This window comes from Macaca thibetana, chromosome 19 (genome assembly GCF_024542745.1).
Source record: "Macaca thibetana thibetana isolate TM-01 chromosome 19, ASM2454274v1, whole genome shotgun sequence".
Lineage (NCBI taxonomy): Eukaryota > Metazoa > Chordata > Mammalia > Primates > Cercopithecidae > Macaca > Macaca thibetana.
In genome coordinates, this window is record NC_065596.1 from 35850638 (window position 1) to 35878306 (window position 27669).

The 27669-nt window shown below is 61.3% G+C and overlaps 3 protein-coding genes across 18 annotated transcripts in view; 1 reads left to right on the top strand and 2 right to left on the bottom strand.

The window, feature by feature from the left end:
• LOC126943250 (60S ribosomal protein L28) overlaps positions 1-27669 on the top strand; it is a 108513-nt gene that overhangs the window by 70303 nt on the left and 10541 nt on the right. The window contains exons 1-3 of one of the 16 annotated variants that reach the window (XM_050771819.1): positions 26310-26397; positions 26477-26512; positions 27465-27504. The exons of 12 other annotated variants lie outside the window; for them this stretch is intronic. In XM_050771819.1, coding sequence (XP_050627776.1) covers positions 26340-26397; positions 26477-26512; positions 27465-27504 — 134 coding nt within the window. In that variant the 5' untranslated portion in view covers positions 26310-26339. Of the gene's footprint in view, positions 1-19435; positions 19440-20746; positions 20751-26309; positions 26398-26476; positions 26513-27464; positions 27591-27669 lie in introns of those variants that run through there. 3 more of the 16 variants (XM_050771821.1, XM_050771830.1, XM_050771823.1) reach the window with 3 other exon arrangements.
• Positions 3454-4838, bottom strand: LOC126943264 (cytochrome c oxidase subunit 6B2). The gene is made up of 4 exons (XM_050771866.1): positions 4677-4838; positions 4442-4554; positions 3748-3848; positions 3454-3656 (listed from the first exon to the last, which is right to left on the bottom strand). Exons 2-4 carry the CDS (start codon positions 4551-4553, stop codon positions 3603-3605), a joined length of 267 nt encoding a protein of 88 aa, XP_050627823.1. The 5' UTR covers position 4554; positions 4677-4838; the 3' UTR covers positions 3454-3602.
• GARIN5B (golgi associated RAB2 interactor family member 5B) lies at positions 4555-12637 on the bottom strand. Its single transcript, XM_050768360.1, is given in 12 exon segments — positions 4555-4953; positions 5071-5111; positions 5266-5357; positions 8108-9795; positions 10255-10331; positions 10415-10467; positions 10562-10665; positions 10756-10826; positions 11004-11028; positions 11619-11877; positions 11952-12106; positions 12290-12637. Coding segments are annotated over 12 exon segments (3114 nt in total). The 5' UTR covers positions 12440-12637.

The following is a 27669-nucleotide window of genomic DNA, read 5'->3' on the forward strand; positions in this document are numbered from 1 at the left end:
TGCCTGAGATTGGGAGTTTGAGACCAGCCTGACCAACATGGAGAAACCTCATCTCCACTAAAAATACAAACTTAGGCAGGCATGGTGGCGTATGCCTGTAATCCCAGCTACTCGGGAGGCTGAGGCAGGAGAATCATTTGAACCCGGGAGGCGGAGGGCGTTAAGAAACTGGCGATCAGGGTTTCCCGGCCTCCATGCTGCTGCCATGCCGAGCTGGTGTTTCTGGGCAGGGCGTGTCCTCTCCTATGCATTGCAGGATGTTGGGCAGCTTCCCTAGTCTTCACCCACTAGATGCCAGGAACATACCTCCGTCCCAACCAAAAATGTCTCCAGACCTTGCCTGATGTCCCCATGGGGGCTAGAGTCAGCTTCTGGCTTGAGCCGGGCAGCAGCTCAAGTGGTGCTTGGGGAGTGGTGGGGGAGGGGAGACGCCAGGACCATAGTGATCATTCCCTATCCTTGTTGCAGCATGATGGTCGGGACAGCCTTAGGGGCTTGGGCGCTCTCAGAGTCATGTCGCCCACGCAGACAGGAGCCGGCCTGGGGAGGGTAGGTGTTTTGCTTGGGGTCCCTCAGCTGCGGGGGACCCTGGCTTCCACGAAGTTTGAGGAATTCATGCTGGCACTTCCCAGCTGGCAGGACCTGGGGGCATCCTGGTGCAGCCGGGGCCTGGGGTCATGAGTTCACCAAGGTAGCTCAAGAACGGGAAGAAACGGTGGTGGCGGAGGGTCCTCTGGTCGAAGCCTGGGCCCTGAGAACCCCGTCATACACTTGGAGGCCAGAGCAAGGGAAACAAGGAACTCGGAGGCTGGTGGCTGTAGGTGAAGGTGGAAGGAAGTTTATTGAAACAGGAAACCCTGACGACCAGGGCTGACCTGGGTGTGTGGCACTAGAACTGCTCTCAGCGTTTGGCTGGCAGGCAGCCAGGGCCCTAGCCAAGGACTCCCCACCATGACCCCGTGTCTCCCTGTGCGGGCGCACTTTGACTGCAAGCTAGTCAACCAGATGCCTCCAAGAGCTCCAGGACCGGTTTCTGGGGCCATCCCTGGGCTGTCTGTCCGGTCGATCAGTCCCACTGTCCAGTAGGAGATGGGGCACCAGAATTGAGCCGACATGCTGATTCGAGTGACTCAGATTGTCTCTCTGGCTAGAGACCCCACACACTGAGAAGAGCCAGACACTGCTCTGCTTTGTATGTTTTCACATCGCTGTCCTCCCCACAGCCCTAGGAAGTGGAGGTGTCATTATTATGTCATTGTTACCATATTTCAGATAAAAAGACCACAGTGCGGAGGGGCTAGCGAACTCGTCCCAGGCAACATGGTTAGTAAGCTTCAGGTCCTGGACCGAACTCATTTTCAGAACCATTTGGGCTCTGCCGCCTTCAGGATGGGGAAGAGGGAAACCCAGAGAGAGGGGGCGAAGCTGCGCCCCTAGGAGCCAAGGGACAGTGAGTAGGAGAGGCAGAGGAGGTGGCCTTCAGGATCCATGATCTGGAGGCTGGGAGGACAGAGCAGGTTCTGAGGGAAGAACTGCAGAGGGAGGGGATGATGGGAGGATTGAAGAGATGGGGCTGGAGGAGGAGAAAGAAGTGGGGAGGAGGAGGTTGAGCGAACAAGGATGCAGGTGTTCTGGGTGGGGCAGGAATAAGTGGAGTGGCCTCAGTTTTCTCTGACCTGGGAGGTTGCCGAGTCTGTGAGGCTGGCACTGGGGGTCTCAGGACGCGGCTGCTAGACACCAGAGAAAGCCAGCTGGAGCACATGTTGGAGGTGTTTGGAGTTTGCACATGTGATGGTCCACCAGGCTGTAGGCCAGGCCGGGCAGGTCTGCCCCTGCCCCTGGCTCAGGCATCAGTGGGGCAGTGGCAGCTGCAGAAGGGGTCGGGAGTGTGAGAATGTGCTGAGATGAGGTCTGGAAGCAGTGAAGAGAAGATGGGAGGGGGAGGAAGAAGGAAGGCTGGCCAACAGCGCAAAAATGGGTTCTAGACACGGCTCTGGGGAGGTCACGAGGCAGTTGTGGCTGCACAGGTGTGGTGCCCTGTGCTTGGGATGTTACCTGGGTGACCTCACCCACTTAGCTCCATTCTGTGACTCAGAGAGGGGTCCTGCCCCCGTGGTTCTACCAGCGCCTCTGTGCCTGCGGCAAGGCTCTGGGGACGTTGCGTGAACAGGAGGCCCTCCTGTAGCTGAGTCCACACCCTGCACCCTCACCCCATTCTCGGGTTGTGGTCAGAGATGGAGTCAGGAGGCCAAGATCTCAGAGGTGGCGTCATCCTGGGAGATGGCCCGTCTAGGGTGTGTCCTGGGCAGCGTGGAGGGCAGGTGATGGACAGGTCATCATGGAGCAGGGAGCAGGATGGAGTCAGTCCTCTGAGCTCACCCAGCTCCACCTCCTCTGATAATGGGGCCCTGAGCCATCTTAGCTTGCCTTGGGGAACCTTGGGTTCACACAGGTCAAGAAGCTTGTCTAGGGTCACCCTGCAAGTTGTCATGATTAGTTGTAGTCACCTTTGAACCCTGCGGTTGAACAGGGCCTCAGAGGACCGCTTCAGTCAGAGGTTGGGACTTCCCCCTCCTAAGAGCCCCTTTGGGAGGCTGATAGTTCAGGGAGCACCAGTTGGGAAAACCAGCACCCCAGGCTGACTGGTCTCACGGCTCCCTCCGCAGGACCAGGCTAGAACCCTAGGGATCTGTGCCAGGATGGGGAAGGAGTAGAGAATGATTCCGAGGGAGCTCTGAGCGTCCTCTGGGTGCTGGCAGTCTGGCGGGGGTCACGGGAGAAATTGCGGCGATATGTGTGGTAGGAGAGACCGACAGCGGCCTCTGCGGGGTGGGGGTGCGGGGTGAGCCTGATGCACTGGAGAACCGAGCAGGCTGCTACTCCTGGCTGTGGGTGTGGGTGCCAAAAGGGTGGACACCAGGGGACTCTGTTGGGAATAAGCTGGCTCCCGTGATGGGGCTCTCGATGTTCTGGGAGGGGAATGAGCCAGGTGGGAAGGGAGTGGTGGAGAGTCCAGAGAGAGTGGGGGAGGGAGGGATGGAGTCAGCTTTGGGTGGTACAAAGAAGACCCCTCAGGACCCCAGATGGGATGGATCGGGGTGGGATGGGGAAGGAGCCTGGGGAGATGGTGCAGGCAGGAAGGGAGTAGGGGAAAGACTGAGGTGAGAGGTAGGTGTGGTGATTGAGAGGCAGGAACACCTTGGAGCCATCTAGGTGGGACAGTGTTGAGAACTGGGGACCCTGAGCTGGCTCACAGCTGTCAACATGAGGCATCTACCTGCTGGAATGGAGAGGGAGAAGGACGGGAGGCACTCGGCTTCCTATCTTAGGGCCCTGACTGCCGTCTCTGCCTGATGGAGCAGCAGCCCTTCACCTGCCCCTTATTAGAAAAAGCAGTGTTAGCCCGGACACAGGCACAAGGAGGACCCCCACCACCACCACGACGCACCGCTGGCTGGGCATGAAGAAGGAACATCAGCAACAGCATAACATTATTCGTGGCTTAGACACTGGGAGGTAGGGGTGGATAACCGAGGCCGGGCCTCCGCAAGACAAAAAGATGCAGGGTCACTGCATCTTCAGAGGAGGCCGCGCCGGGGCAGTCAGATTTTGCCGGCGAAAGTCCCGTTCTTGATCTGCTCCTTCCAGCTCTCCACCTGGGAAGCAGAAAGGCAGGGAGCGGGACGCCGGCTCAGCCTCAGCCGAGCCCTCCCCACGCCTGGCCCGGCGCCCCCTCTGCCGACTCACCCAGCTGGTGGGGCACAGCGAGTGGTACACGCGGTAATAGTACTCGCAGGGCTGCGTGCTCTTCCCACGGCGGGTCCTGATCTTGAGGCAGCGGTGGTAGTCTGTGGGGGGCGGGGTCACGCGACAAGCCACGCCCATTCCAGGACAGGATCCGCCCTTCCACTACTCGGTCCCTCCCAGTTCTTCCCTGCTTCGCCCCGCCTCCCTCTACCCCCGAGGCCTCCATCCCGCCCCTCCCAGCCATGCCCCAACCCCTGCCTCCCTCACACTGCTCCTCCTAGCCAGACCCTGCCCCTACCTACCTCGCCCCACACCTTCCAAATCAGGCCGTGCGCCTACCAACCTCGCCCCGCCCCGCCCCTCCCGGCTCAGCCCCGCCTTTTCTCGGCCCGGCCCCGCCCCTATCAACCTCGCTCCGTCCCGCCCCTCCCGGCTCAGCCCCGCCTTTTCTCGGCCCTGCCCCGCCCCTATCAACCTCGCCCCGCCCCTCCCGGCTCAGCTTCGCCTTTTTTCGGCCCGGCCCCGCCCCTACCAACCTCTCCCCGCCCCTCCCAGCTCAGCCCCGCCCCCACCAACCCAGGCCCGCCCTGCCTCCCACCCTAACGGTCTCCACGGGACTTCGGGTGGGAGTGGCCCTCCCTGCCTTCCCTCGTCACACCCTGCTCCCCCCATAACCTGGCTGAGCAGGTCTCACCCAGGAAGTTCTGGTAGCAGTTACGGGTCTGGTTCTGGTTGGGGAAGCGCGGGTCGAAGGGCGGCGTCGACCATTTCCCCTTGGGGGGCTCCTGGGCTTCCACATCCAACATCCTAGAAGGAGGCAACTTCTGCGGGACGGGACGGGGACTCCGTGGGGCCGAGGGGGCGCCCTCGCTCCGACCCGTCCCCCCATCCGGACCCCCGCCCCTCAACCCCACCCGTCGTGCCCTCACCAGCCTGACGTCGGCGGCCACTGGATCTGCTGTAGGACGGTCCCCGGGTGCCGCTGGCTTCTGAGTCCGCGGGGTGCGGTGCCCCCAGGCTCAGGAGAAACGCACCCGCGGCCAGATTGGCTCGGACGCCCGAGCCCCAGCCAATGGGAGCAGTCGTGCGCCGCGGGCCTGGTAGGGGCGCCCCCACCCACCCCTCGCTCCCTGACGCCCCCTCGGGGACCCGCGCGCGCAGGCACTGAGGTGCGACCTGCTGAGTCTCAGACTCAAGCTTTAATCTCTGCGAAGTTGGGCGGCTCCACGGGCTCGCCCCGCCCCCGCCCCCCAATATATAAAGGCATATCGATAGTTCTGGTATCTACCGGACGGGGTGAATCCCCCCAAGCGGCCTTTCAACATTCCGCTTCTTACAGTCGGTGCGCACAGAACCCTGGGGGCCTGTGGAGTTAAGAGGAAAGAGTGGCGGTGGGGTCAGGGCTCCTGGGACCCCCCTTCCCCCCCCGTTCCTCCCCTCTGCCCTCCCCCCAGCCCTCCCCCCTCCTCCTCCTCTCGGTCCCCTCTCCCCCCCCACCTCCAGGGTCTTAAAGGGTACCTGGCAGCGCTGGGCTCCTCCGGACAGTTTCCGACTGGGGTTGAGCCCCACCCCCCGCATCCAGCTACTCAAAGTGCTGGGAGTGCTGCAGGCTGCAGGGAGAAAGCAAGCAGAGAGAACTTTGGGGGACAGGGTAGGGAGAGAGGGGTACCCAGGGCTTTAAGAGCTGCAGATACCCGGCTTAGGAATCTGGGCAGGTGGTTTCACCTCTAGAACCCTGCTAAGCTTCTCTCCCTCCTGCCTGGTTAATATCAGGCCTGACTCAGGATTGGTCACACTGGCAGCCAAATGTACGAATTAAGAATCCCGGCCAGGTGCGGTGGCTCATCCCTGTAATCCTAGCAGTATGTGGGGGCGGAGGCGGGAGGATTGCTTGAGCCCAGGAGTTTGAGACTAGCCTGGACAACATGGTGAAACCCCATCTCTACAAAAAAATACCAAAGTTAGCCAGGCGCGTTGACGCGTGCCCGTGGTTCCAGCTACTCAGGAGGCTGAGGCAGGAGAATCACCTGAGCCTGGGTAGGTTGAGGCTGCAGTGAGCTGTGATGGCATCACTGCACTTCAGCCTGGGCAACATGTGAGACCTCGGTTTTGTTTTGTTTTGTTTTGTTTTGTTTGAGACTGAGTCTCACTCTCTCTCCCAGTCTGGAGTACAGTGGCACCATCTCCGCTCACTGCAAGCTCCGCCTCCCGGGTTTACGCCATTCTCCTACCTCAGCCTCCCCAGTAGCTGGGACTACAGGCGTCCGCCACCACGCCCGGCGAATATTTTGTATTTTTAGTAGAGATGGGGTTTCACCGTGTTAGCCAGGATGCTCTCTATCTCCTGACCTTGTGATCCGCCCGCCTCGGCCTCCTAAAGTGCTGGGATTACAGGCTTGAGCCACCACGTCCAGCCCCAGAGACCTCTTTTCTACAAAAAATCAAAAACTTGGCTGGGCTTTTGGAGGCTGAGGCAGGAGGATCACTTGAGCCCAGGAAGATTGAGGCTGCCGTGAGCCATGATCACACCACTGCACTCTAGCCTGGGGGAGAGAGCAAGAGACTCTGTCTCTAGAGACTGCACTCTAGCTTGGCGATAGAGCTCACCTCCAACCACTCCCTTTCCTCCACACCAGGCCCCTGGCCTCCAACCATTCACTTTCTGTCTCTATGGGTTGGCCTGTTCTGGGGATTTCATGGAAATGGGGTCTCTGTGGCCTTTTGTGTCTGGCCCCTTTCATTTGGCATGGTGTTTCTGAGGTGTTGCAGCCTAGAGACGCCCCTCTCTCCACACTCTCCTGACTGCTCCCATCAGGACTTCAACCCCAACCCCCACATCACTTCCACACTGGTAAATCCAGAGGTGTGACCCCAGGCCCCGCTTCCTTCACCTGACCACAGCGTTTGACACCGACGTTCCCTCCCCGCCTTGTCGCTGTCTCCACATGGTGCTGAGATGCCCCCGTCTCTGGCTGCTCTGATCTCCCTGACTCTGGCTCCTCTTTGCCCAAACACCTCAGAATTTTCTCCATCTCCACTCACTCGCCGGTGAATTCCTCCAATCTCACAGCCTGAGCTAACCTGTCTGTGCACCAGTGACTCCCCAAATTGCTTCCCCTGAGCTCCAGACTCGTGTCCAACTGCTTACCCTGCATCTTCCCTGACACCTCAGAATCAAGGTGTCCGAAAGAGAGGCATTCCTGAGCGCCTCCCAGAACCTACTCGCCTGCACTGCCGCCGCCCGCTCCGGGCATCTCGAACCCACATCCTCCCAGCCGTCTTCAAGTCAGCCTTTCTCTCACATCACAAACCCCAATCCGTGAAGCAATCTATTGGCTCACTCTTCAAAGCATCTCCAGAGTCCCCCGCTTCTCCACACCTCCATCACCTCCCGTCTTGTGCAAGCCACCATCATCTCCTACCTGGGTTCCTGCAGCCGCCTCCACCCTGTCCTCCAGGCGCCCACTCTTGCCCCCTCTACATCCTCCACGCCCCAGCCAGAGGCAGCCTCTTCACACATAAATCAGTCCCCATTATTCTTCTGCTCCAAACCCTCCAGCTCGCTCAGAGTCAAAGCCAAAGTTCCTAAAATTGTCTGCAAAGTCCTCCGTGATGGGCGTCCCCCTGCTGCGCCTCTGACCGAGTTTCCACCCTGGGATCCCCGTGGTCCAGCACATTACAAACACTCCTGCCCCAGGGACTCTGCAGTGGCCATTCCTTCTGCTGGCATGCTTTCCCTGCAGATGGCCTCATGGCTTCCTCCGTCCTCTCCTCCAAGTCTTCACACAAACCACTCCAGCTCAATGAGGCCTCCCTAGACCACCTGGGCTGTGGTGGGGGCTGTCCTGTGCACTATAGGATGCTGAGCGGCATCCCTGGTCTCTACCTGCTAGAAGCCAGGAGCACATCCCACCACCACCAGCCCCATGGTCAGACGCTGTATCCCCACTGCCTAGAACAATGCCTGGCACAGAGTCGGCACTCACTATGTATCAGAGTGAAAGGGGGCCGAGCGTGGTGGCTCACGCCTGTAATCCCAGCACTTTGGGAGGCCAAGGCGGGCAGATCACTTGAGGTCAGGTTCAAGACCAGCCTGGCCAACATGGTGAAACCCCGTCTCTACTAAAAATACAAAAATTAGCCGGGCATGGTGACACACGCCTGTAATCCCAGCTACACAGGATGCCAGGAGGTGGAGGTTGCAGTGAGCCAAGATCATACCACTGCACTCCAGCCTGGGTGACAGAGTGAGACCCTGTCAAAAAAAAAAAAAAAAAAAAAACAGGAAAGGAGGGAGTGATCATCTCTATCTCATAAACAGCAGAGCTCACAGTAAATGCTAGCTGCTAACCCCCGCTACCTGGGTGGAAGGTTAAAGACACCCGATTCCTCCTGTATTTCCTCTGCCTTGGTGGCCGTGTTCCTCACAGTTTCAAGTTCTAAGAGCATGGGCAAAAGAATTTCTGAAGACGACCCCACAGTGGCCAGGGGGTGCTGGGCTGGCATCTTCACGGGCTCCTGCGACAGTCTCTTGGGCTGCTGGGACGCCTTGGCTGTGGCCTCCGTCTTTGAGATGGGGGTCTCCGAGAGGGGGGATGGCGGTAAGCCCTCCCACCGTGAGGCGGGCAGGGGGATAGGCGCCTGGGAGATTCCTTCCCTCTTGGGACTGGCAGAGGTGGGCTTGGAGCGAAGGGGCACCTTGGGCGGCCCCTCGGGGTCCCAGGGTGACCCTTTACTCTCGCCCCATTGCCGCTTGCCCTCCTTCACCCAAGTGTGCGACTCTGGCTGTTCTCTGACCACCACTGGCTTCCCCTCCGGTGAGGACAGCTGGCCTGGGTGGAAGGGCATTGAAGCCATCATTGACGTGGCAGACGCCTGAGAAGTCGCCAAGAGCCAGGAGGGAAGTGAGACCAGAGAGGGTTTCACGCGCTGCTCTTTGGAGTTGGCCAGGATCGTGAGCTTGGCGAGGGTGAGCGTTTCCACGGAGAAGGGTCTGCTGAGCTCCTGGGAGGGGCCCTCGACGGCCAGCTCCTTTGTCTCGACCCATCTCTTCCGCTGCTCCAGCTCCTTGGATCTCGCGCCAGGCGGGTCCAGGGACCTCTCTTCAAGCTTCGCCAAGTGGGCCCGGTCCTCCAACTTCCCCTGGCCCCCGAAGGCCTCCAGGGTCACCTCCTGGGTTTTGCTAACCAGGATGTCCTTGGACTCCTTCTTGGTCACGGTGAAGGGCGACTCCAGGGACTTGACCTGAGTCATCATCACCACGTCTGTCTCCTGGGTGCCCACCGTCACCGCTGGCACCGTCACCGCTGGCTCCGGTCTCCCTCCAGACGGGCTTCTCTCCAGCGCAGCTCTTCCAGGGATTCCTGTTGGCAGCACGTCGCCAGGGAGCCTCCCCCGTGAGGCAGGCGAGCCCGGTGCCATCTGGTACTGGGGAGGTGAGGTCTGCAGAGCCTTTTGGGACGGGGCAGGGAGAAGCAGAGATTTCCTCTTTGGAGCAGTGGGGGACACAGCCTTCTGGGGAATGGTAGGTACAGATGGGGCCTTCTGAGATGGGGGTGGGGCCTTCTGGGGTGCGGCAGGTACAGCTGGGGCCTTCCAGGGAGGAGCTGATGCAGCTGAGACCTTCTGGGGAGGAGCCAATCCAGGTGGGGGCGTCCACGAGGAAGCAGGTACAGCTGGGAGCTTCTGGGACTGGTCAACGAGGAATGGTGCCTTGCGAGATGTGACAGGGCCCGTCTGGCAGGGTGGTGGCCCCCGCCCCTGGTGGGAGCCCATAGACCTGGCCTTTTCCCTGCCCCTGGGGATGGAAGAGTAGGGTGTGGAGAGGCGGGCAGCCGGGGGATAGGGAGCCAGGCCGGAGGCAGCAGATGACAAAGTGCTGCTCTCAGAATCCATGAGGTCTTCCATGTCCTGATGCCAGAGGCACGGGTCCAGGGAGCTGCCGGAGCCCAGAAAGAAGCAATCAGGGCTGTCAGCTGAGACACAGTACGAAGGGCTCTCAACCACAGGTCCCTGGCCTGTGGCCTCCTCAGATGCAGATGTGCAGGCCTGTAGATGGACAGAGGGGAGAGGATGCATGGTCAGGATGCATGGAGACCCCAGACCTGGGAGGGCAGACCCCAGCCCCTCCTCCCTCAGACCCAGGAGTCCAGACCCCCAGCCCCTCCTCCCTCAGACCCAGGAGTCCAGCCCCCCGGCCCCTCCTCCCTCAGACCCAGGAGTCCAGACCCCCAGTCCCTCCTCCCTCAGACCCAGGAGTCCAGACCCCCAGCCCCTCCTCCCTCAGACCCAGGAGTCCAGACCCCCGGCCCCTCCTCCCTCAGACCCAGGAGTCCAGCCCCCCGGCCCCTCCTCCCTCAGACCCAGGAGTCCAGCCCCCACCCCTCCTCCCTCAGACCCAGGAGCCCAGACCCCCAGCCCCTCCTCCCTCAGACCCAGGAGTCCGGGCCCCCAGCCCCTCCTCCCTCAGCTCTGGGGCCTGGGCCCCGCCCCAGGTATAAGGCTGGCCTTTGGAGAGGACTGTGTCTGCTTGGCCGTGCTGGAAATGATGCTGAAGATGGTCCAGATGGTGATGCTGGTCTTCTCTGGATGGGGGAGCAGTCTGAGCCCTTTGGGGCGGGAACCAGAGCCACGCAGTGTGGCAGGGGGTGGGGCGGGTTGATCTTACCAGAAAAGTGGACTTGGGTGTGAGTTCTGTCGGGATGGAAGTCTGGGTGGGACCTGCAGGAGCAATACCGTGGGACTTTGGTGGCATCTGGGCTGGGGTCTCCCACCTTCTCCCACCCACCCACCGGCAACAAGACCCCACGCCCACTTCTTTTCTGCAGGTTTCTTCCTGACGTCAGCATGCTCCAGCTGCGACCAGATGAGGGGCACAGAGTCGCCCACGGCCTGAGACTTGAAACTGCGCTTGAGTGCCTGGCATGGGTGAGGAAGGGACATGGGCAGGGGCAGCCCCTAGGTTAGACAGGGGCAGCCCCTAGGGCGCGCACCGCCCCGCCAGCTCACCTTGGCCTTCCTCTGTCTCCGAGTGGCCACCGGAGGCTTCTTATAAGGAAAGTTGTGCTCAGCAACCCTGACTGGGAAGAGAGAAAATATCCTGGATCAGGGACCCCAGGGGAGGGCACGAGGACCTACCCCAGGAGCTTGTGCAGGCCCCGACCGAGGGAGGGGGAAGAGCCAAAGGGTGCAACTCCGTCCCTGCTGGGGGAGAACCCGACACCCAGAGGTCCTGAAGAACAGCAGGGCCTGCTCACCTGTATGTCTGCTGACGGGCTGGTCCTGCGGAGACAGATGGAGGCAGGAGGGGCCTGGGCTTCCACATCTCCATAACCTACCCAGCCAGAGGTCTAGGCCCCCTCCTGCTCCCAGGACCCTGCGATCCAGCTCCTCCTCCCTCAGACCCAGGAGTCCAGACCCAGCCCCTCCTCCCTCAGACCCAGGGGTCCAGACCCAGCCCCTCCTCCCTCAGACCCAGGGGTCCAGACCCAGCCCCTCCTCCCTCAGACCCAGGGGTCCAGACCCAGCCCCTCCTCCCTCAGACCCAGGAATCCAGACTCAGCCCCTCCTCCCTCGATTCAGGGATCCAGGCCCCAGCCCCTCCTCCCTCAGACTCAGGAGTCCAGACCCCCAGCCCCTCCTCCCTCGACTCAGGGGTCCAGGACCCCAGCCCCTCCTCCCTGAGACCCAGGAGTCCAGACCCCCAGCCCCTCCTCCCTCGACTCAAGTGTCCAGACCCAGCCCCTCCTCCCTTGACTCAGGGGTCCAGGCCCCCGACCTAGACTTTGGGCTCTTGGTCCCAGTCCCCTGTGGATCTGGCCGGGGAGTTCCTAGGGCCTGCCATGCCCTGGGCTGTGGAGCTGGGGTCCCACCTGCAGGTGCCAGGTGGAGGCAGGTGCTTTGGCCAGGGGCACATCCAGGGGGGCCGTGCACATGGTCCTGGGGGCCCAGGTGGGAGGTGGCTCCTGAAGCAGGTTGATGAGGCGGATCCAACAGTGGAACAGGAAGCCCGCCTCGTTGTCAGGGGCGTCCAGGGCCAGGTAGTACTGGCGGCCCGAGACCAGGCGCAGCTTCAGGCGCCAGGCAGAGAGGTCATGGACGCAGAGGTGGACGAGGTCCAGGGGGATCATCCTGGGAGAGGGAGAAGGGAGCGTCTAGAGCAGGAAGGGCAGAGGGGGCGGCCAAGGGGTTGGGGGACGCGGCACCTGGTCAGCACGAGGCCCGAGCAGTCCCCATCCTCGGCAGGCTGGCCAATCAGCAAGATGTCAGGCAACACCAGGCCTGGCAGGGAGGCAGCCACGCCCATGGCCAGCCGGTTGGTTCTGTGATTCACGAACACTGGGCCCCCTTGATGGGTCACCTGGGGCAGTCAGGGAAAGGCGCTGGAACCACTCCTTCCTCCAGCACCCGCGGCCTGAGCCTCCCTCCTGATCGTCCCCTACACAGGGACGGCTAAATCCCATTCCCTCTCAAAATCCCCCAGCCCGGGTGGCCTCGCTTCCCCTCTGCCCCTCTCAGCCCCAGGGCACTGGGAGCTGGAGACCTGAACAAAGTTACTCTCGAACATGGGCAGTGCACGGAGGGGCAGGTATTCGCCCTTCTGGAGGGTCTTTTGCAGCTCCCCCAGAACAGGGACCCACTTCGGGGTGCCCTGGAGCGGCTCAGTGCGCCTCCTGTTTCGAAGCCAGATCATGGTGGCGGTGGGTGCTGGTTTAGGGACCCAGAACCCAGGTGTGCAGGCCTCCCAGCCCCGGCCCACCAGCCTTGGCCCCTGGGGCTTCACGGGTGCCTGGAGCTCAGAGTTACAGAGCGTGGAGATGCCCCAGGCTGGGAGACTCGGCCCTCGGCCATGGCCCTGCCAGGGTGGACAGCAGGGGCCGGGGGGAGGAGCCTCTGGTGGAGGGGCTTTGTGACCTCATCGGACACACAGGGGCCTCTTCCGGGAACTCTCCGGGGACCGTGGGCTCTCTTCTCCTCCAGGGATATAGCCTGGTGTTTTTTTGTGCGTTTGTTTTTTTGTTTTTTGAGAGGGAGTTTCACTCTGGTTGCCCAGGCCGGAGTGCAATGGCGCGATCTCGGCTCACCGCAGCCCCTGCCTCCTGGGTTCAAGCGATTCTCCTGCCTCAGCCTTCCCAGTAGCTGGATTGTATTTTTAGTAGAGACAGGGTTTCTCCATGTTGGTCAGGCTGGCCTTGAACTCCCGACCTTAAGTGATCCACCCGCCTCAGCCTCCCAAAGTGCTGGGATTACAGGCGTGAGCCACCGCACCTGGCCAGCCTGGAGTCTTGAGGGCTGAGATGGGTGAATCAAAACTCCGGGCCCAGGATGGGCACCCCCAACTGCAGACCCAAACTAGTGACAACACGGGGCCCCTGGAAGTCTGTCTGGGTTATTGTAAAGGGAAAATTAGGTAAAGGGTTTGAATTATCGTCCCTACTCTGCCATTGACCCTTCTCCAGGCCCTGGGTAAGACCCAAATCCCTACTGAACCTGTTTTTCCGTATCTCATGTGTGTGCCTGTTGCAAGGGTTCCTCAACACCAAGTTGCAAAGAGAGCTTTGGGAAAGAGCCAGACATGGCACAGAATCCCACTTCCACCTCTCCCTAGCTGTGTGACTTTGTGCAACAGAGTCCCTACTCCTTGTCTGAGACTCAGTTTCCCTCGCCTGTAAAACAGGACGTATTCAAGGGTCCGGGGGATTTGTGTAAGTAAAAAGCCCACACTTAGTGCACAGCCCTGAGAGGCCCACTCAGCGGTCAACTTTGTCCCCTCCTGAGGGCTTATTTTTGGAGGGGAGGAGGCTGCTATTCTGTTCTTCTAAAAATAGTGTTTATTATTTTTAAAATGTGTCATGCAAAATACACAGTCATGGCAGAAATTCTGTAAAATACAGACAATCATAAACATCAAAAGTCACCCACAATCCCACCTCTCTCCTTTGACCTGGAGACAGTCCTTGTCAACATTTGGCTTATTTCCCTTTAGGGTTTTTTTTTTTTTTTTAATCCATATATAGAAAGAAAAACACAAAAATTTGAATCGCATCATGCAGTGGTTTTGTAGCTGTTTCATGTCAGGACATCGTTTTTTCTCTTTTGAGACAGGGTTTCGCCACGTCTCCCAGGCTGGTCTCGAACTATTGGACTTCAGTGATCCACTTGCTTCGTCCTCCCAGAGTGCTAGGATTACAGGCGTGACCACCATGCCTGGCCAATGTCAGGCTATCTTTCTATATCCGAAGCAGGCCTCTCTCCTTAGCCTCCCTGAATGCTAGTCCCTGCTCTGGGTGGCCGGGTGGCATTCCATCCACCGATGCACCATGTTGCTTAACCCTCACCTGTTGGATATCTGGATTGTTTCCAATTTGCTACGGTCAACACAGCCATAATGAACCATCTTGACCTTGCAGCTTTGTCACATACGAGTACCGTTAATCGCAGGGTGACTTCTGGAACCTTCCATTAAATATTTATTGAAGACCTATATAGGTCAGGTGCGGTGGCTCACACCTGTAATCCCAGCACTTTGGGAGGCCAAGGCAGGAGGATCACCTGAGGTCAGGAGTTCGAAACCAGCCTGGTCAACATGGTGAAACCTTGTCTCTACTGAAAATACAAAAGAAATAAATAATTAGCCGGGCGTGGTGGTGCACGCCTGTGATCCCAGCTAATCGGGAGGCTGAGGCAGGAGAATTGATTAAACCCGGGAGGTGGAGGTTGCAGTGAGCTTAGATTGCGCCACTGCACTCCAACCTAGGCAACAGAGCCAGTCTCCACCTCAAAAAACAAAGAGCCCTGTGCAGTGTGGGGCCGCAGGCGAGGCTCAAACTCTGCCTCCCCAGAGCTGTCTGGGTGACTGACCCGTCTCCCAGTCCCTGCCCCGCCCACTCGGGACCTCCACCTGCCCTGCCCCAGTTACCGGAGCATCCAGCCCCAGCTCTCAGACAAGTCGCCCTCAAGTGGATATGTATGACACATTTAATTCCTTGTTCTCCGTCTCACAAAGGTTTCTCACATTTTTGTACAAAAACCCAGGCTTCCCTTTCCCCTCCCTCCCCACCCCAACATGAAAAGTAATTGCTTAAATAAATAGTATGTATTCCTGCCCAGGCCTCGAGGGGGAGGAGCCAGGGCAGAAGTCTGTGGACACAAGAATCCGGGACCCCAGCTCCCTCCTCCTCGGGGACCCAGGAGCCCACCCCCGCTCCTGAAATAAATAAGTATAAATAAGGCACAGATGCCCCCCAGCCTCACGGAAGGACTGTCTCTAACTAGGGGGAGATAAAGGCAGGGGGATCACCTGGCTGTTTCGCCCCCAGTACCGAAATAAATAAATAAATAAGATGTGGCTTTGGAAGGACGGTGGTGGCTCTGGGCCTCGGGTCACAGCCGAGTCTTCAGCAGCAGTAGCCCCCTCACGGCCCAGTCAAGTGTCAGGTGCAGCCCCCCCAGGATGGCGTGGGCGGCCCTGATGCCCCCCCAGGTTGAGGAGGGGGGCGCCAGCGGGGGCGCCGGCGGGTCTGGGGGCAGCTGGGGCAGGGCCAGGCGGGACATCTGTGGGGAGAGGAGAGAAGGTGAGCCACAGGTAGACGGTGCAGCGGGGGTGCAGGGCAGGGGCGACGTAGAGCTGCAGCTGAATCGGGGCTGGGGGACCTCCAGGCTGCTTATTCACAGGGGGACTGTGGTGTGTGGGGTGAAGTGTTTAGGCTGGGAGCTCTTCAGGGTGTGGGGTTCAGAAAATTGAGGCTGGGGTCAGGATGGGCTTCCAGAGCTAAGTGTGGGGGTTGGGGGTGAAGTCTGTGGAGTCAGGGCTGGCATCTTAGTTGCAGGTGAGGGATCAGGCCTGGGGGTTGTGAGGGTTGCCAGGGCTAGAATCTCAGCGCTGGGTTTTTGTTGTTATTGTTTTAAAAAAAATTAACCCTCACGCCTGTAATCCTAGTACTTTGGGAGGCCGAGGCGGGTGGATTGCCTGAGCTCAGGCAATCCGGTCTCTACTAAAATAGAAAAAAATTAGCCGGGCATGGCAGCATGGGCCTGTAGTCCCAGCTACTCAGGAGGCTGAGGCAGGAGAATCGCTTGAGCCCGGGAGGTGGAGGTTGCAGTGAGCCGAAATGGTGCCATTGCACTCCAGCCTAAGCAACAGAGCGCGAGACTCTGTCTCCAAAAAAAAAAAAAAAAAAAAATTCAAAAAAAAAAAAAATAGGCCGGGCGCGGTGGCTCAAGCCTGTAATCCCAGCACTTTGGGAGGCCGAGGCGGGTGGATCACGAGGTCAGGAGATCGAGACTATCCTGGCTAACATGGTGAAACCCCGTCTCTACTAAAAAATACAAAAAACTAGCCGGGCGTGGTGGCGGGCGCCTGTAGTCTCAGCTACTTGGGAGGCTGAGGCGGGAGAATGGCGTGAACCCGGGAGGCGGAGCTTGCAGTGAGCTGAGATCACGCCACTGCACTCCAGCCTGGGAGACACAGCGAGACTCCGTCTCAAAAAAAAAAAAAAAAAAAAAAATAATAATAATAATAATAATTAAGAGACAGAGTCTTGCTATGTTGCCCAGGCTGTCTCAAACTCATGGCCTCAAGAGGTCCTTCTGCCTTGGCCTCCCATGCCTTGGGATTACAGGAGTGAGCCACGGCGCCCAGCCAGGGCTGGGGTTTTAGAGAGTGTCTGGGGTCTGTGGGCTCGAGTGTAGGGTCAGGCCCTGGATCTCAGGGCTGAAGTCCTAGAGGTGGGGTCTCTGGGTTCCAGTTCAGGAACTCATGGGTGAGGGCTGGAGTCTCAGAGCTAGAAGTTGGAATTTGAGATCCAGGGTCTTTGGAGCTGTTTGGAGCTAGGCCCAGGAACCAGGGTTTGAAGGTTTCTGGGTTCAGGGCTTTGGGGCTGGCTTTGGAAGTGAGGGTCTTGGGGCTGTACAGGCACAGGCTCAGGGTCTGAGGTCTCGGGGTTTTAGATGTGGGGAGTGAGACCTAGGGCCTCAGGGCTCAGGGTCTAGGGCCTTGAGGTCTTGGGTTTGTAGAGCCAGGGCCCCAAGGCTGGCTTTGGGTCAGGGTCTTGTATCTTAGGGTCTGGGATCTTTAAGGTATCAGGATCTCAGGGCCAGGGCCTGGGGTCTCAGGGTCTGGAGGTCCATGGTTTTCTTTTCTTTCTTTCTCTCTCTCTCTCTTCTTTTTTTTTTGTTTGTTTTTTTTTTTTTTTTTTTTTTTTTTTTTTTTTTGAGACTGAGTCTGGCTCTGTCGCCCAGGCTGGAGTGCAGTGGCCGGATCTCAGCTCACTGCAAGCTCTGCCTCCCGGGTTTATGCCATTCTCCTGCCTCAGCCTCCCGAGTAGCTGGGACCACAGGCGCCCGCCACTTCGCCCGGCTAGATTTTTGTATTTTTTAGTAGAGATGGGGTTTCACCGTGTTAGCCAGGATGGTCTCGATCTCCTGACCTTGTGATCCGCCCGTCTCGGCCTCCCAAAGTGCTGGGATTACAGGCTTGAGCCACCGCGCCCGGCCTTTGTTTTTTTGAGAGGGGGAGTTTCACTCTTGTTGCCCAGGCTGGAGTGCAATGGCGTGATCTCAGCTCACTGCAACCTCTGCCTCCCAGGTTCAAGCAATTCTCCTGCCTCAGCCTCCCAAGTAGCAGGGACTACAGGCATACATCACCACACCTGGCCAATTTTGTATTTTTAGTAGAGACGGGGTTTCGCCATGTTGGTCTGGCTGGTCTCGAACTCCCGACCTAGGGTGATCCGCCCGCCTCGGCCTCCCCCAAAGTGCTGGGATTACAGGCGTGAGCCACCGCGCCCGGCCAGGTCTGTGGTTTTCAACGCCATGGGGCCAGGGTCTCCAAGTCTTGAGTTGAGGATTTGAATTCCCAAGTCTTTGGGCTTCAGGGTGGGGTTTTGGGTCTTAGGGGCTGGGATATGGGGACTTTGAGGTCATGGATGATGGAGTCTCAGGGTCTCGGGGTGAGGATTTGGAGTTTCTAGGTGGGATTTGGGGGTCTAGGGCCTCAAGGTCTCAGGGCCACAGGATCTTGGGGCTGTAGAGGCAGGGTCTCAGAGCAGGGCTGTTGCACTTAGGTCTGGGGTCTCAGGCTTCAAGGACTCAGGCCACAGGATCTTGGGGCCGGGGTGGGGGTCTGGGGTGTCAGGTCTTGGGAACAGGACATACCAGGAGCTGCAGCCGGCGCAGCAGCCGGTCCAGCCGGGTCTGCAGGGTGCCCAGCTCGGGCTCCAGGGTCTTCAGGGAAGAGCCCATTGCCCGACGCAGCCACTGCACATGCCGCAGGTAGGACAGTAGGTCCGCTCGCAGCCTTGTCAGCACACTCGGGAGCTGGGGACAGAGCCAGGACATCAGAGAACACCCAGCCAGTGCCCGCTGTGCCCCTCATCCTCCCCACCCCCTTTACTCCCTGCCTCCCGCCTTGTCCCCAGCCCACTCCCCTGCCCTTACCTGTAGAGCTCCCAGTGCCCCCGCGCTCATAGCCAGGGTGGGCAGGGAATCCAGGTTGTGGTCCCCGTCAGCTGGGAATTTGTCCTTCTGGCAGGGAAAAAAGGCTGTGAGGGGGCCCCTGCCCAGCCTAGGGGCTCCCTCCATCCCCCATGCCAGGCCCCCAACTCTTCCTCTCCCTCACTCTGCCACCCGAGAGCCCAGGACCCCTTCAAGTGGCCCTGCCCACAGACATCTCTCCGTTCCTCTCTGCCTCTCACTCCTGTGCTGGCCCCAGCCCAGTCTCTCCTACCAGCTGTATAGTCAGCTGCCGCGTGTCCTCCAGGAGAGAGCGGGTCAGGAGCACGGTGCTGTCCAGCTCGGCCCGAGGGTCTGGGGAAGCTCGAGGGGAGCCAGGTGGTGGCCCAGGGGCAACAGCTATATCTGGCCACAGGCTCAGCACGACCAGGACCAGGCGGCAAACACCTGAGGGCAGGATAAGACAGAGAGCTCAGGCTGGACTCCGGGTCTGAGGGAGGAGGGGCTGGGCCTGAACTCCGGGTCTGAGGGAGGAGGGACTGAGGGCCTGGACTCCTGGGTCTGAGGGAGGAGGAGCTGGGGGCCTGGACTCCTGGGTCTGAGGGAGGAGGGACTGAGGGCCTGGACTCCTGGGTCTGAGGGAGGAGGGGCTGGGGGCCTGGACTCCTGGGTCTGAGGGAGGAGAGGCTGGGCCTGGACTCCTGGGTCTGAGGGAGGAGGGGCTGGGGACCTGGGACTCCTGGGTCTGAGGGAGGAGGGACTGAGGGCCTGGACTCCTGGGTCTGAGGGAGGAGGGGCTGGGGACCTGGACTCCTGGGTCTGAGGGAGGAGGGGCTGGGGACCTGGACTCCTGGGTCTGAGGGAGGAGGGGCTGGGGACCTGGACTCCTGGGTCTGAGGGAGGAGAGGCTGGGCCTGGACTCCTGGGTCTGAGGGAGGAGGGGCTGGGGACCTGGACTCCTGGGTCTGAGGGAGGAGAGGCTGGGCCTGGACTCCTGGGACTAAGGGAGGAGGGGCTGGGGCCTGGACTCCCGGCCTTAAGGAGGAGGGAACTGGAGGTCTTAAGTCCCAGGGTGGAACGCCCGCGGGCAGGTCGCAGGGCCGGGCGGGCTTCCCTCTCCCTCCCTGGCTCTGGCGGCCCCGCCCGTCGGAGCAGACGCGGCCCCGGGCGGGTAGACGGGCCGGGCGTCTCCCGTCCGCCCCCGGACGCCGGAATCTGGGCCCCGGGGCGGGGCATGGGGGGGGAGGCACAGGCCAGAACCTGCCCCCTCCCCGGGCCGCGGGAGCCCGAGCTGGCTGGGAGCAGGGGAAGGAGCCAGAGGCCAGGACGGAGCCCCGGAGACACGGACCTCTCCCACGGGAGACCCCTTAGACGCCCTCCCAGGAGCCCCGCCGGGTGGGCCGCAGGAATCCGGGCCGCAGCGCACCTGGGCGGAGACGGGCACAGCCACGGGCCCGGCCGGGCCGCGGGAGTGGGAGACCTGGCGGCGGGGGGCTCGGGGGTCCGGGACTGGCTCCCCGCAGCCCACCCCGGCCGCCCCGCCCACCCGGCCACTCGCCAGCCAATCAGCGCTCCCCGGCCGCCCGCGCCTCGCACACCCCCTGCCCGCCCCCTGGCCCTGCCAGCCGTCGGTCTGTCGGTGCGTCCGTCGGCCGCATCTGCCCGGCTCCCCTCGCTCTCCGCCCGCGCCCAGTCTCTCTCCTCCCCCTGCCTGGGGTCGCTGCTCCCTGGCTTGCTCCGGTCTCCGCGGACCCTGCCTCAGTTTCCCTCCGGAGCCTCTCTGCCGGGATCCCAGGGAGTCTGCGTCTCCCGGTCCCCGCGGGCTCCCTGGGGCCTGGGCCGATGGGGGTCCCCTCCCTCCCGGCACCAGTCCCTCCGTCCCTGCCCCTGCTCGGTCTCCGCGTCTCGCTCCCTCTCGGGGCCCTGTCTGGCCCGTCCCTCCTGCGGCGCCTCTGATTGGCTGCCTCCATCCGCGCCTGTCTGTGTCTCTCTCTGCCCATCTCCTCTCGGCCTCCTCCTGTCTCGGAAGCTGCTCTCCTCCTCGTCTCTGACTCCCCGGCTGCCTCTCTCCGGGTCCCTCTCTGTGCGACTCAGCGGGGTCTGCCCCCACCCCCGCCGTGGGTCCCTCTCCTCCCTGCCTCCCTGTCCCCTCCACCCACCCCACGAACCAACTTACAGTTCATGTCCCCGCAGGGCCAGGGGTTCCCCAGGGCAGGGGGCAGGGAGCCGGGGGCCTTTAACCCTTCCCTGTCCGCTGCCGGGGGAGCCCCGGGGGTCAGCTGGGCCGCGGCCTGGGGAGGGGAGGCATGTGCCCGTCAGCAGCAGGGCCGAGGCAGTGAGGGAGTGTGGACGCCTGGGGGGTTATATAGGGGGCTGGGGCGGGCGGGCGGGGGGCAGGCGGCAGGGGAGGGCGGCCTGACACATCCTGACTCACCCTCCCTGCCTGCCTTTTCCATTCACACGGAGCGGCTGCCTTGCAGGGCTCACGCCGCCGCGCTCGGAGGAGGGCACGGAAGGAAAAGTTGGAAAAGTTGAAAAGGGAAAGGGGGGGGTGGTCGGAGAGGGGCTGGTGAGGTCATTGGCGTCCCCTCCCTCCACCTCCACGGGCCAGAGCAGACACTCAGGCTCAAGCGCTGGGGCCCGACTGTGGGTGGGGGTCCGGCTGGACCAGGACTGGCAGAGAGAGATGGGGAGGCAGGAGGACGGAAAGGCAGAGAGAGGCCGAACGGAGGGATAGGACAGGGGCCTGGAGAGGTGGAGGCAGGAGGAACAGGGAGTCGAAGGGACGGAGAGAGAGAGACACACACACAGAGTGAAGGAGAGACTGAGACAGAGACAGGGAGACCCAGATCCACAGAGATGGAGGCAGCCAGAGAGACGCACCAGAGAAGCAGAGAGGATCAGAGGGCCAGTCCTGGAGACAGAGGAGAGGTTCTGGGAGTCCGAGATCAGACAGCAGGAGGAAGACAGCAGGAGGGACTTGGGGAGACCGGGAAACCCCAAGGGAAAAGGAACAGAGACACCAAGACTCTGAGAGAGAGGACGCAGCAGCTGAAGGCACCAGCAAAGAGACACGGGGCAGAGTGACAGGGATGGAGAGGCCCCATTAACAGAGATGGGGAGACAGATATTAGAAAGACAGAGACACTGAGATGTTGGGGACTCAGCAATGGGGCCAGAGAGTAAAAGCCTTTCTCATTTTTTTCTTTGTTTTTTGGGACTGAATCTCGCTCTGTCGCCCAGGCTGGAGTGCAATGGCGTGATCAATGGCGTAATCTCAGCTCACTGTAACCTCTGCCTCCCGGGTTCAAGCGATTCTCTTGCCTCAGCCTCCCGAGTAGCTGGGATTACAGGTGTGCGCCACCACACCCGGCTAATTTTGTATTTTTAGTAGAGATGGGGTTTCACCATGTTGGCCAGGCTGGTCTCGATCTCCTGACCTCATGATCCGCCTGCCTCGGCCTCCCAAAGTGCTGGGATTACAGGTGTGAGCCACGGTGCCCGGCCTCATTTTTGTTTTTTATGAGACAAGAGTCTCGCTCTGTTGCCCAGGCTGGGGTGCAATGGTGTGATCTCAGCTCACTGTAACCTCTGCCTCCCAGGTTCAAGTGATTCTCATGCCTCAGCCTCCTGAGTAGCTGGGATTACAGGCACCTGCCACCACTCCTGGCTAATTTTTGTGTTTTTAATAGAGATAGGGTTTTGCCATGTTGCCCACGCTGGTCTCAAACTCCTGAGCTCAGGTCATCCGCCCACCTCAGCCTCCCAAAGTGCTGGGATTACCGGTGTGAACCACCACGACCGGCCAGAAAAGCCTTTCTTGAAGAGGCAGGTGGAGACAGGAAGGAGGAAGAGAGACGGAGACAGAGGACCAAGAGAAAGAGGCGCTGAAACACTCCACAGAGGCGAGACCTCCATGTGCAACTCTCCCACTCTGTGCCTTAGTTTCCTCATCTGTGAAGGGGGGGTTAATGAGCACCCCCAGCCCTCTAAACGCCACGATGAGGATAAAGTGAGCTCGTTCGCGTGAAGCACAAAGTCGGTGCTAACCATCCTTATTCCCCTCGTTAGTTCTTATGAACACATCAGGGACACGGAGAAAAAGATGTTGCCTTTGAGAGAGACGGGGAGGATGAGGGAGACGCAGGAGCAAGGTGGGGTGAAGACGGGGCAGTGGGGACACTGAGACAGTGGCCAGAACTGGGGCCAGGGGCCAGAGCCCTGGTGGTTTCTGCACAGAGGTGGAGGCGGGAGAGGTGTGCAGGGGGGAGGGGACCCGCAGGCCAGGGTGGAGGCAGCAATGCCACCACGGTGGAGGCATGACCTCATCGCCTCAGGTAAGAGCTCTTTCCCTTTCTCTGGCCCGTCACAGCCACCCCTTCCAGGGCCCCCCAGGGGCCCTCCCCAGCACCGGCTCCTGCTGGGACCCAGGCCTCTGACCACTGGGTCTCCGCCCCTCAGGGGGCCTGCTTCCGGCTGAGTCAGATGGGGGGCCCAAGGCTGCGTCAGTGAGGGGAGAGCTGACGTAGACCCCCCCCAGACCGGCGGGGCCAGCCAAGGTGACTCAGGCCACCAGCTTGGGGGATGGACTAGCCTGAGGGGATAGGGGACTGGCTTGGGGCCAGCTGGGGAGCAAGAACAGGGCTCTGGTAATGCCAGCCCCGTCCCCCTACAGGGACCAGAGCCCAATCCCCAGCCCCTCCTCCCTCAGACCCCAGAGTCCAGGCCCCCAGGCCCTCCTCCCTCAGACCCAGGAGTCCAGGCCCCCAAACCCTCCTCCCTCAGACCCAGGAGTCCAGGCCCCCAGGCCCTCCTCCCTCAGACCCAGGAGTCCAGGTCCCCAAACCCTCCTCCCTCAGACCCAGGAGTCCAGGTCCCCAGGCCCTCCTCCCTCAGACCCAGGAGTCCAGGCCCAGCCCCTCCTCCCTCAGACCCAGGAGTCCAGGCCCCCACGCCCTCCTCCCTCAGACCCAGGAGTCCAGGCCCCAAGCCCCTCCTCCCTCAGACCCAGGAGTCCAGGTCCCCAGCCCCTCCTCCCTCAGACCCAGGAGTCCAGGCCCCCAGCCCCTCCTCCCTCAGACCCAGGAGTCCAGGCCCAGCCCCTCCTCCCTCAGACCCAGGAGTCCAGGCCCCCACGCCCTCCTCCCTCAGACCCAGGAGTCCAGGCCCCCAGCCCCTCCTCCCTCAGACCCAGGAGTCCAGACCCCCAGCCCCTCCTCCCTCAGACCCAGGAGTCCAGGCCCCAGACCCTCCTCCCTCAGACCCAGGAGTCCAGGCCCCAGTCCCTCCTCCCTCAGACCCAGGAGTCCGGGCCCCCAGCTCCTCCTCCCTCAGACCCAGGAGTCCGGGCCCTAAATTCTAGTTCAAGAAAGGTAGAGGAGAATCTTGTGGCCCTTCTACACTTTGGGGAGCATGTATGGGGAAGGTCATGGGTCTGGGACGAATCCGGGGTCCCAGCTGCTGCCAGTTTCCTGTCTCGTCTGGGTCCCCAGCCCTGGGTTGTGGGCTCAGACTCCATCCCCACAGCGAGGCTGCAGGAGGTGCAGGTAGATGGGGCGGGTGCAGAGTGGCAGGGCTGGGAGTTATTGGCAACTCCTGGGTCTGCCCAGATCAGGGTGGGACACATTGGGCTACTTCTGTGAAAACAAGAGAAAGAGAGAGAGAAAGAGATGAAGATTGGAAAAGAGACCCAGAGGCAGGACTAGGGAATCCCAAGAAAGTGACAGATGACAGAGACAAACAGAGCTGGAGAGACAGGGGCGACCCCAGGAAGCAGCCAGGGCTGTGGAACCCAGGGGAAGCTAGAGACCAGCTTGGGGGCTCGGAAACAGACTGGGCAGCTGGGGCACAAAGCCTGGGGTGGTCAGAGACACTGGGGAGAAGCCACGGGGACGTGGGGGATGACCAGGGAGTCCTGGCTCCCGCGCGGCCCCCGGGGGAAGCTGAGCCGGCAGGGTGTGAGGTCAGCAGGTCCCAGGCTGTGTGTGTGTCCGTCTGTCAGTCCCTGGGGGGTCCTGTCTGGCCTCTGGGGGGTGACGGGGCAGGCTGGCCACAGAGGCAGCCCAAACCTGTCATTAGCGGTGAGGGCCGTGACGGCGGGGGCCCCCCCAGTCCCAAGCCGCGGTCCAAGGCCAGGCGGCCCCACCCCCCACCCCCTCCTTGATCCCTGAGGAATCCCGGGAATTGGGAAGTGGGTCCAGATGATGTTGACACAGGAAACTGTCAGCAGCTGCCAGGCCTCAGCCCCACAACCCCTCTGACCCCCACCCCCGGCCCCCTGCAGAGACCCCTCTAACCTGTGTCATCTCTGACGAAGGCAGCCCGGGGCCCACTCAGTACCCACCAGGATGTTTACAGGAGAGATGGGCAACACAGGGAGTCACCCCATGGGGCTTCCTGAGAAATGGGTCTGGCTCCTGGACCATCCACACAGACCCACAAGTTCAGGCCCCCAGCCCCTCCTCCCTCAGACCCAGGAGTCCAGGTCCCCAGGCCTTCTTCCCTCAGACCCAATTCTGGCTCCCAGCCCCATCCTTCATACCTGGCAGTCCAGCACTCAGCTCCTCCTACTTCAGACCCAGAAGTCTGGGACCTCCAGCCCCTCTTCCCTCAGACCCAGGAGTCCAGGCCCCCAACCCCTCCTCCCTCAGACCCAGAAGTCTGGGACCCCCAGCCCCTCCTCCCTCAGACCCAGGAGTCCAGGCCCCAGTCCCTTCTCCCTTTAATGCAGGTGTCTGAGTTTCCAACCCCCTTTTCCCTCAGATGCAGCAGTTCCAGCCCAGAGACTGTCCCAGGGGAGCTGAGACTCCCTTCTCACTGTGCTGCAAAGCTGACTGGATGATTTGGGGTACACTAGGGGTTATGGTCCCAACCCAGTCCCTCAGTCCAGCTTCCTCCTCTTGGAAGCCAAGTTTCCTCCCAGTCACTGGGGAGCGGAGGGTGGGAATCAATGTGGAAGCTTCAGGATCTCCATTTGGCTGACTCCCTCCCTCCACTCTCTAACCTCTGTTCACAGATGGGGAAACAGATCTAGGAGGGATATGGAGGTTCCCTGCCCAGGAGCCACCATCATAGTCTCCGAGCAGCTCCAGCCCACCAGGCCCTCAAATCTCAGCAGGGGCCACATGGCCTGTCCCCTTCCCTGTTTTTGTTTGTGTGTGTGTGTGTTTTGATTTTGTTGTTGTTGTTTTTTTTGGATACAGAGTCTCACTCCTTCACCCAGGCTGAGTGCAGTAGCACGATCTCGACTCACTGCAACCTCCACCTCCTGGGTTCAAGCAATTCTCCTGCCTCAGTCACCCAAGCAGCTGGGATTATAGGCAAGTAACTACCATGCCCAGCTAATTTTTGTATTTTTAGTAGGGACAGGGTTTCCCCATGTTGGCCAGGCTGGTCTCGAACTCCTGACCTCAGGTGATCCTCCTGCCTCGGCCTCCCAAAATGCTGGGGTTATAGGCATGAGCCACCGCGCCCAGCCCTATGGCCTTCCCTGCTAAACATTCCCTAGACAGCAGGCCTGGCGTGCCTGAGACGAAAAGCCTCTCGGGGTCCCCTGGACTTAGGCTCTGGCCCCCATTGTCTCATCTCCTTCCAAGGTCTCCTTGTTGCCGGGGTGGTGGGGGGGGACCTTCCCCAACAATGGGGCTCAGTGAGGCCTCTGCGTCTCCCAGCCCCCCTTCCCCTGGTTGCTAAGGCGAAAGACTCCCTAGCAACAGGGTTTCCTGAGCCTTCGGGCCACCCGAATCCACCTTCTCAGGTATCACTTTCCTAAGGAAAGGAATTCCCTCGGAAGACCTCCCAGTTCCCCACCCCTCAGGGCACCCTGGGTGATGTGGAGACACACCCCAGACCCCCGCGCCCTCCCAGACTTCTGGTCCCTGCCGTAAGTTGCCAAGGAGGTTCTTCTAAACCTGAGACGCCCCCCCTCCCACCAGGTACCTAAAGAATCAACACCCTAGAGCAGGCAGGGCCAGGCTGGTGTGAAGCCCCCCCACCCCCCTTCATTCCCGTTGCCGCGGGGACTCCCTAGCAACAGAACTCAGAATCCTGGGGCCTGGCGGGCAGGCGGGCGCGGCCGGTTACTGGGGTGATGTCCCGTAAGGCCTCTTCCCACAGCGGCCCCAGGGGTCTGGGGAGGCGACATGTTGGGCTCTGGGATCCCAGCGCTGGGCCTGCTTCTGCTCCTGCAGGGCTCGGCAGGTGAGGGGCTGGCGAGGCCGGGGAGCTGAGGAGGGGCGCCCGGACCTGCACAGCCCTAACACTGCCCTTTCTCTCGCAGACGGAAATGGAATCCAGGGATTCTTCTATCCATGGAGTGAGCAGCGGCTGAAATACTGGGTCGCCCGGAGAGGGGAGCCCAGATCAGAGCCCTGAATCTGAGGGAGGAGGGGCTGGGGGCCTGGACTCCTGGGTCTGAGGGAGGAGGGGCTGGGGGCCTGGACTCCTGGGTCTGAGGGAGGAGGGGCTGGGGGCCTGGACTCCTGGGTCTGAGGGAGGAGGGGCTGGGGGCCTGGACTCCTGGATCTGAGGGAGGAGGGGCTGGGGGCCTGGACTCCTGGGTCTGAGGGAGGAGGGGCTGGGGGCCTGGACTCCTGGGTCTGAGGGAGGAGGGTTTGGGGACCTGGACTCCTGGGTCTGAGGGAGGAGGGCCTGGGGGTCTGGACTCCTGGGTCTGAGGGAGGAGCGCCTGGGGGTCTGGACTCCTGGGTCTGAGGGAGGAGGGACTGGAGGCCTGGACTCCTGGGTCTGAGGGAGGAGGGGCTGGGCCTGGACTCCTGGGTCTGAGGGAGGAGGGGCTGGGAGTCTGGACTCCTGGGTCTGAGGGAGGAGGGGCTGGGGGCCTGGACTCCTGGGTCTGAGGGAGGAGGGACTGGGGGCCTGGATTCCTGGGTCTGAGGAAGGAGGGGCTGGGGGCCTGGACTCCTGGGTCTGAGGGAGGAGGGCCTGGGCCTGGACTCCTGGGTCTGAAGGAGGAGGGCCTGGGGGCCTGGACTCCTGGGTCTGAGGGAGGAGGGGCTGGGGGTCTGGACTCCTGGGTCTGAGGGAGGAGGGGCTGGGCCTGGACTCCTGGGTCTGAGGGAGGAGGGGCTGGGCCTGGACTCCTGGGTCTGAGGGAGGAGGGGCTGGGGGCCTGGACCCCTGGGTCTGAGGGAGGAGGGGCTGGGGGTCTGGACTCCTGGGTCTGAGGGAGGAGAGGCTGGGGGCCTGGACCCCTGCGTCTGAAGGAGGAGGAGCTGGTGATGAAGCCACTGGCGGTTGGTCCCCAGGCTGTGAGGGTGACATATGGGACCGGGAGAGCTGCGGGGGCCAGGCGGCCATCGAGAGCCCCAACCTCTGCCTGCGCCTCCGGTGCTGCTACCGTGATGGGGTCTGCTACCACCAGCGCCCAGACGGTGAGGGCTCCTGGTCCCAGGTCCTCGGGGCGTGGGTGTGGTGGCCGGGAGCCCCGGGTCTGAACCCTGCCTCCCTTGT